This window comes from Quercus lobata, chromosome 1 (genome assembly GCF_001633185.2).
Source record: "Quercus lobata isolate SW786 chromosome 1, ValleyOak3.0 Primary Assembly, whole genome shotgun sequence".
Taxonomy (NCBI): Eukaryota; Viridiplantae; Streptophyta; class Magnoliopsida; order Fagales; family Fagaceae; genus Quercus; species Quercus lobata.
In genome coordinates this window covers 11,470,131-11,479,388 of record NC_044904.1, presented here as the reverse complement: position 1 = coordinate 11,479,388, position 9,258 = coordinate 11,470,131, and the positions used below count along the sequence as shown (strand labels likewise).

The 9,258-nt window shown below is 29.1% G+C and overlaps 1 protein-coding gene across 1 annotated transcript in view; it reads right to left on the bottom strand.

Moving 5' to 3' along the window:
• LOC115995055 (wall-associated receptor kinase-like 8) overlaps positions 1-8,152 on the bottom strand; it is a 17,954-nt gene extending 9,802 nt beyond the window's left edge. The window contains exons 1-2 of the mRNA XM_031119471.1: positions 7,212-8,152; positions 1,445-1,564 (exon numbers count right to left, since the gene is read on the bottom strand). Coding sequence (XP_030975331.1) covers positions 1,445-1,564; positions 7,212-8,121 — 1,030 coding nt within the window. The 5' untranslated portion in view covers positions 8,122-8,152. The remainder of the gene's footprint in view (positions 1-1,444; positions 1,565-7,211) is intronic.
• Between the last annotated feature and the right edge of the window lie 1,106 nt (positions 8,153-9,258).

Genomic DNA, 9,258 nt, shown 5'->3' with positions numbered 1-9,258 from the left:
AGTAAGAGAGATGAGTAATGCAATTCAACTAAAAGTCTGAAACTATCAAATTATAAAATGCATGATTTATCTTTTAGTGATAGATTATCAAAAGAACAAAACTTAAAAGCTAATGTACTTCTTCATCTTCTAAGTGTACATAAATTTAGTAAACTAAAAGTGCATGAAATATAGTTTTTTTATCCGTTCTAGCTCAGAGAAAGGTAGGATACCCAAGTGGCTTAGTCATTCCCTTCCATGATCCATTGAACTGAGTAAAACCAATAAACTAAAAGTAGAATTCTATTTTCCAAGTAAAATAAAAATTAATCCATACAAAAATTTTAACTAAAAAAAAAAATGCGAATGAACGGATGTTAGAATTGTATACCACCATAGAATTACAATAATGGATGAGAATTTGTGTATAGTCCCTCTTGTCAAGGACTTATGGTATAGCACCTCTCTATCACATAACTATGATCTTGTTTTTATTTTTACTTTATTCATTTTCTAAATTTATAGTCTGTAATCTTTATTCATTTTCTAAATTTATAGTCTGTAATCTATGCCAAGTGCCTTCCGACTCAATTGGTTGGCATTGTTTTATGTTTTTAAGATATCCAAAGTTCAAATTCTCTTTCTCCTGTTGTAACTATCGAATTATCAAAAACAGTAAAGACATTTAACTTTTGATAAACCTCATAATATTGTGCCATATAGACTTTTGAGACCTCAAAATTTTACACATAATTATTTTAATATATACTTTTTAATTGATTTTGAATCCCATTCTATATTTAAACCATCCATTAGAATTTCCGCACATCATATCTTCTATAAATGCTAGAATATATAATTTTATAAATAAATAAATTTACAATAAATTCTGATTCCTAGAATATATAGTTCACGAACACAATCATAAAATAAATTCTAATTGAGATCCACTATAATTATCAACTTTTTTACTCAAAAAAAAAAAAAAATTATCAACTTTAATAGTTTGAATAAAAAAAAAAAAAAAAAATATATATATATATATATATATCATATTATATAAATTGTTATATGCATTACACAGGTTGCCGACTAATATTTATAATATTGAAGGCATTTGAATTATGGTCCACCTCAAATACTTTGCCAAATACGCTTTTGAGACCGCACAATTTTACACTTCATTATAATATTTTTTGATTGAATTTAATTTTTTTTCCTATATAAATCTAAACCCATCATTTGAATCATGGTACATTATATTTTATTTTAATGGTAGAATATATATAGTTGTATATACAAACACAATAATAATAAATGTCTATCTGTAACTACCATGATTATCAAAATTTCATATTTAGACTAAAAAAGTGAAAAAAAAAATATTATACTTAAAACTTTTTCGTGCATCACACGAGTTAAATTAGTATAAGGCATATCTTTAACGGTTTAAAAATTGACATACCTATAATGGCTATCTTCACTGGAGATTTTGGCATGTTGCAATGGTAGCTACCTTGTATATTCACACAATCCGACTTGTTGGGACATTGATTGAGTGTCTTGCTTTCGCATTCGTTTATATCTGATTGAAATATATTAGAAATCAAATTACAAATTAGAATCAGCAGCCAACAGATATTTTACAACTAATGCCCCTGCCTTAATTGAATTTGAATTTTTTTTTCTTATTTAATTTTTGGGTGAATTTCTTTTATGTATTTTTTTTATTAACATAATAAATTTTATCACACCTATAGTGATTACACTATTATCTCTTCTATGTTTTCGAAATTCATTCAAAAAAGAAGAAAAAAATGTTTCTTATTTAATCAATATATTTTAAGATTCAAAACCTATAAAAAGTAAATGGTACGTGAACAAAAGGGAAAATAAAAGTAAAAAGAGAAAGAAAGAACATTATTATTATTTTCAAAAGCAATATTAAAAATAAAAAATTAATATGAAATTAAATTCTTTATTTAGTAATTTATTCTTCTTCATAAAAATTTGTATAATAAGAAATCAAATTTGGGATAATTACCTAATAACATTGTTTACGTAAGACACATTTGGTATTTAATCTAACTAGTTGCTAACCCGTGCTATGCACGGGAACCTACCTATTTGTGAGGTAGACTAAATTTTATAAAAATTTTAAAAAACTACACCATTGCATGATTTGCTTTTGTAGGACTTTAATTTGTGTTACAATTTGATGAAGAAGCTATTGTTTGAACGTGCAATAGCATACAAAAAATTTGTCAGACAGTTTCAGATATTGCAAAAAAATAACTCAAAAATTCAGATATTAAAACTTCTGAAAGATCAAAAAATATTAAAGAATCAGATGGTTCACTACTTAGAAAATTATTGAAACAAAACAAAATATATATGACTAAACAATAGACAAATATAAGAGAAAGATGAGTTACATTCAAAAGAATGCAAATTTGGAGATAAATTATCAACGTTTAAGTTTAAGTTGGACTTGTTAAAGAGATAGCATCTCAATTAATATAGATGTCTAAAAACCTATGAATAATATAAAAACTAAAAAAGAGACTTGTTGAAACTAACTGCTCTACTTGAATACCGCAATATTATAACTTCGTAAAGATAGTAGAAAAGAAGAACATCCCTGGGCACATCCCCATGTGCACCTAGGGCTCATGTACTGTAACTCTTGTTGGCTATGGACGGTAAGTAGTAAGACTTTGCAAAGCCTATTTTATTGTTCAAAACCTAAATTTAAAAAAAAAAAATTAAACCAACAATTCATTAAAAAATATGATAAACTTACAAAAGGAGGATGCGGAGGAGAGAGTAAGGGAAGCAAATTCAGTGAAGGGGGCAATCAAAGCAATCTATACATAAAAAATTCCAAGAAATATTAAACAAATAATTTCTAAAATTTAAACACCAAGAGAAGAAAAAAAAAAGGGAGAGTGGAAAAACAACCTTCACCTAGGAGAGAGAGGTAGAGATACTAATGAGTTTTAATACATGTGTTGGTGGCTTGGTGTCGTACAGTGAGGTTTTTGTGACTTTGTGTGAAAGAAAGAAAACCTAAAAGGCTTTATGTTTGTGTTGGTGCCGTACAAAACAAATATGCATTATATAGTTAAAAAAAATGATAATGATGAGTTTGAGTTTAAGTTGGACTTGTTAGAGAGATATAGTTTTACTTTTGGTTAAGTTTAGACTAAACAAAAATAATTTTATTTAAATATTGTGCCAACGTGGAAAATTGTGAGAGCTTCAAAAATTTCGGTTTTATATATATATACTAGTCGCTAACCCATGCGATGCACGGGAAAACTATTAAAAGTAAGATCCGAAATAAATTATTCACAAAATTATGGTATTAGAATGTATTAAAATTCATGTGATTTAAGTATCCTCTAAAATAAATACTTAATAAGCGCTTTTTCTATATTTTTTATAATAATATTAATAACGTAAATTTTCAGTTAAGTTCATATATTACCTTGCAGAGAGGTGCATAATATTTGCTTATAGTATCTATTCTTTATACATTGTTATATATCCTACTTAAACACAATCTATATTTGGATATAGATCACTGTAAGTTTCTTTAAGACCTTCTCCTCTCTTGTTAAAAATATTTAGTATTCTCAAAAAAAATTTCTATATAATTAGGAAATTGTCTAAAAATCAAACTGAATTAACCATTGTTTTTTTGGAGAGAGAGACCCTCTAATATTAATGAATTGACAGTAAAGTGATATTAAATTCTTGGTCAATCACATTGACCATCAATCAATTAATTATAACTTGTTTCATGACCATATTTAACAAAAAGAGAGGAATTACCAATAACAAATTTCATAATTTAAATCAAAATTCAAATCTACATATGTGCATGGTAATTTAAAAAAATCAAAACCAAATACTTTTCACAAACTTCAACAACAAATATTTTTCTCAAAAAAAAAAAAAAAAAAAAATCTTACAAACCTCAAAACCTCACTGTTCATGAACATATTCTAAAAATCGTCATTCATTAACATATTCTAACATAAAATTTAATAAATAAAAGTGTAGAGATTTTTTTTAAAAAAAAACTTAAAAGGCAAATCAGAGTCGTCCTTATCAAAAAGTCAATATTTTATAAGTATACATCAAACCACCATCCCAAAAATTTTGGTTTGGTTTGATTTTTATTTATTTAGAGAAAAATTGCATCAAGATTTATTGGTTCTAAATTCTAAACAATGAAAAGGAACCATAAACAGTCATAGGCACAAAATAAAATAAAATCTTTACAAAGAAAATATAAAGAAAGACATTAGCTTTGAATACAAATGTTAAACCCTAGATCCACTCACACCAAAAATAAAAATAAAAATAACACCAATAATGAACAAAATTGAAATAAACAACCAACAAAGAAGCTAAAGCTGTAATCAAAATATGCCAAAACTATTTCAAAAACAAAAGCGTGAATGAGAGAATTTTTACCTCGACGGAGAGATTAGAACACTCAAAGAGAAAGAGAGTACTTAGTGTGTATATATATATATATATATATATATATATAGGAAACGTCCCAAAGAGACAGGGATTTCTTTTTCTATTTGGTTTTGAATTTTACTTTGATACGTTTTTTTTTTTTAATCCTAATCCTAATGTGTGTCTTTCTAATATTGCAATCTGCCCATATTTCAACTCTCATTTATTGTCCTCCATGGCTCCAGGCATTCATTATTATTTTAATTTAAATTCTTTTTCCTTGTTTTAGTTTATCTCTTCCACGGTTCCACCTATTTCCTCCTTTTTTGTCTTATCATATATCATTCTACTTTATCTTTTAATCAAAATTTTGTATTATCCTCTTTCAATGGCTACACGTTTGTCAAAAAGTAGATTTGAATGCTTCACGTCTTTTACTGAGGAGTCTAGTTTCAACTTTCACATGAAAAAGAGAGAAACAATAAGAGAGAGAGGGAGGGAGAAAGTATAGAAGAAGATGCAGAGCAAAACACACCGATGGATGCCGATGAAAACGAAGAAGTAATCTGAAAGCAAAGAAAAAACAAAAAGAAGAGAGAGACCAAAAATCTAAAATCATCACAGACACTGTTAGATCAATCTAACCAAAACAACCAAATCTAAATTTGTCTATTCAGAATACCTTTACCACTTCCAATTCCGGTTGTGGGATGCTGGCCTATGCTTGCTTGACGGTTGTAGTGCCCTCAAATTTCTTACTCTTTTTTCTCTCCTTACGCCTTACTTATGTTTTCTTCTCAATAACAATTTTTTGTTTTAATATATATATATATATATATATATATCTTATGTAGTTAGTTACTGAAAATTGAATCAACAAAATGAAAAAACACAATTGTTCAAGTTAATATCTTGTGAAACGAATTGAACTAAACAGTAAGTTAAAATCCCAAAAGAAACAATTGTTCAGTGTTTTTAAATATAGGCGTGTCAATAATTTATGTAGCCACATGGTGCAATGAGGTGCAGTCAACAAAAAGTCAAACGTTTCGGCTATTAGTTATTATATAGATATAGATATATAGATTATTAAGAATATTTGAGTCCCTGAATGTTGGGAGGCATCCCTTATTTATAGAGGTGTTAATTGCTTAGAAAATAAGGTAGGTTTGCTTAAAAATTAAGTACAATCAGCTTAAAAAATAAGCAAAAACGTATGGGGAAAATCCTTAAAAAAAAGGAGATTTGGATAAGAATAAGCTGATTTTTCAGATCAGAACCAGTTTCAGTATTTTGATCATATCTCTTTACTCAAAATTCAAATTAAGATGAAATTTTGACAGCTGAAGGGAAATTCGATTCTCTACAACTTTTTCAGAAATAGCCTAGTCCGAATTTTGAGTTCTACCATGCCAAAAGTGCCTTAGAACGTGAATCTGAAATCTGCTACTTGATTAGCACGTTTTTGAAGTGTTTTCCAACTCTAAAACTGTATTTGGACGAATTTCAGAGTTATTTTCATGATAAACCTCATTCCAAAGTGATAATTATGACTTTTAAATAATTATTTTGAATATAATTATCCCAAAAGCTTAATTATCTACAGTTTTTAAATATTATCAGTTTATTTGTTTTAATCCCATGCAACAAATCTCACTTTAAGAAAAATACTCCACTAATCACATAAATCCATTTAATTAATTTTAATCATTAACCAATCAAAATTAATTTCAATTAATCACATGTGATCGGCTTCACCTCACACAATACATACAAACTGGGAAAACTTGATCTTGTGATATATTTCAATTCGATGGTCTGATTTAGAAACCGGACATACTGTTGTAACCATTAGAATCTCAAGATCATTTTTATGATATACAATAGACAAATTAATGCATGTAATGAAATCATGATTTTTGGGATACGTGGATGGTTACTCCAATCATCTTCCTTGATTAAATCATGGGTGCAAAATCGAGTGTCTACAGTATTTTTGCACAAATTTTATCTTTGTAACTAAGTTTCTATTGCTTAGTGCCATATGTGATTTTTTTTTTTTCTTTTCTTTTTAAAGCCTCCACGTGTGACTTTCAAGATATTTTTTTCCACAGTGCCTATATGATTTAGAAATTCATATAATACAACCAAATACCAATAGTTCATGTTAGTTAATTCTAAAAGAAATAAAGAAGTACAATCCACTTGCAGCCAAAGAAGAACAAATGCAATATTGTTCAATTAATAATTGGAGAGAAAATTAAAACACCACACAAAATTTTAAAAAATATAATTAACAATGAAGTATGTCATGTGACAACATTCCAAGAGTTATATGTAACTGATCGTAACTGTCAAGAGGGAATAAAAAAAAGGGTTGTTCAAATTTTCAAGCTATGAGATGAGATCTAATATATAACATATTAACTTCCGTTTGTTATATGAATTATACCTTATTGTTCAATGAGTTTTATTTTTGTGTAAATATATATTTCATAAATTTTAAAAAAATATTAAATACATTTTCGAGATATTATTTCATTTTCAGTTATAAAAGTCCATTAAATATAATAGAAAATCTAAATTGAGTTTGAAAAATATGTTTGCTTAGTACTTTTCAAAGGAGCATGAAATGAAATTTCATTTCATTCGTATATTTACAAATAAATAAAATAAAATAAAATGAGTGAATTAAAGTAGTGAAAACTAGATGAATAATATGCGAGAAAATGAAAGCTTGTTGGTAATTGGCTGACCTTGACATCCCGTGGGAAGATAAGGATTTCCTTGGTATCCTTTAAGGCAATAATAATATTTGGTCCCGTAAAGTGTAGGATACCCTTCTGAGTTCCGTCTTCTCAGCTCGTTTGGATCCACGGTAATAAAGTCAGATGCTGTCCACTCCAGCACCACAGGAACGTATTCCAAAAACTGCACATTGTAAGTGATATCTTCTGAACTCAACCATTTATCATCTGCAAGGAAGGCATATTTGCATTCTTCACTGACTTTATTTTCTTCTTTTATGCTTCTGAAACTTGCATTAAGTACTTGAATCCCAGAAGGGATTGTGATCATGCAGCAGTTGATGCCTGAGCAGTGCTTAAGTTTGATGTCCTCTATCACGCTTTTATCAACGCAATTCGATTTGCATCCAACCGCCACCATGCCGGTCATCATGGCGAAGTTGTCGCATCCAACTGAAATGAATTTATCCCGATAAGATGAGAAGAAAAAAGGACTACCTGAGATATTCACACCACCAATATGGCTGGAACTCCTATTCTTACAGCTGGAAGAAATAATTGGCACGTTGAGTCGAACGAGTCCCGGATCATTCCAAAAATAATAATCATTATACGGATCAGTAAGATTGATTTCCAGGACCTCCATGCCAATGCTGGGTAGGAATGCTTTAAGAGAGCCGCCAGTTTCATTGCAAACAATTTTGAACCAGTAATTCAAGTAACATTCGGTAGTCTTTCCAAACGGGTATGGAATGTAAATATCTCCACAGCTATCAGAACAATTGGGTTTTGCTATAGGTGCTGCAGCTTCTGCTAACTCATAGGTGGTCAGTAGAAGAAAGAAAGTAATTCGCATTACCACTTGCACAGCCATTTCTGGGTGTCTATAGTTCAACAAAGCAAACCAGCTGGCCTTCATATATAAACCAATATATGTAGCCTTACAAGAAAAGTACTCCTATATCTAGAACCTCGACATTAAGTGGACCCAAGTTCAAGGCACAAGAACCAACATGACATTTTTTTCGTAGTGGGTGGAGGTTTTAATAGTTATATAAATGCCCGTGAAACAGACATCAATTTTTCTAACCCGGAAATACTATTGACTTTTTTTTTTATTTTTCTCATCGTTATTTAATATAAGACTTCACTCATATGTGTATATCCAATGAATAAATTATGTATAATGCTCTTGCTATAGAATAACCCATAATTTTGTGCTTCCACCAAGTTCCAATTGTTCAGACACAATAATGGGTTCTCTGAGAATGATTTAAATATTTTCTGTAGCTACTTCAAGGGTTGGTAGAATGGCAGTAGAATTTAATATGCAATTTTTATTGCAGAGCAGGCATAAACATCTATCATCGATGATATTACGTTGAATGGACAGGAGCCAATCCAATAACATTGCGTGAAGTGCAGGGGCAATTTTCCTCACTCTATCAATTGAAAGATATCTGTTAACTATATAAAAAGAGCCAACAGGCTTAGGAATAGTATTTTGGTTTAGCCTAGTTCTTGGACTCATTCTAATGCTACTAAAAAACCTTTCATACTTATTCAAGACATTTGGCCAATCTGGTGAGATGGATTTTTTTTTCTTTTCAAGTACACCAATTTGTTTTTGTTTGTTTTATATTATATTAGCTATATATAAAAAGAGCACATGGCTTGAAGTTACAGTGTTTTTGGTTTGTTCAACTTACACTGTCAATTGAAAGATATTTGTTAACCATATAAAAAGAGCCAATAGGCTTAGGAATAGCGTTTTGGTTTAGTCAAGTTCTTGGACTCATTCTAATGCTACTAAAAAAGCTTTCATACTTATTCAAAGCATCTGGCCAATATGGTGAGATGGATTTTTTTTCTTCTCAAGTACACCAATTTGTTTTTGTTTGTTTTATATTATATTAGCTATATATAAAAAGAGCGAATGGCTTGAAGTTACAGTATTTTTGGTTTATTCAACTTGCACTGTCAATAGAAAGATATTTGTTAACCATATAAAAAGAGTCAATAGGCTTAGGAATAGTGTTTTGGTTTAGTCAAGTTC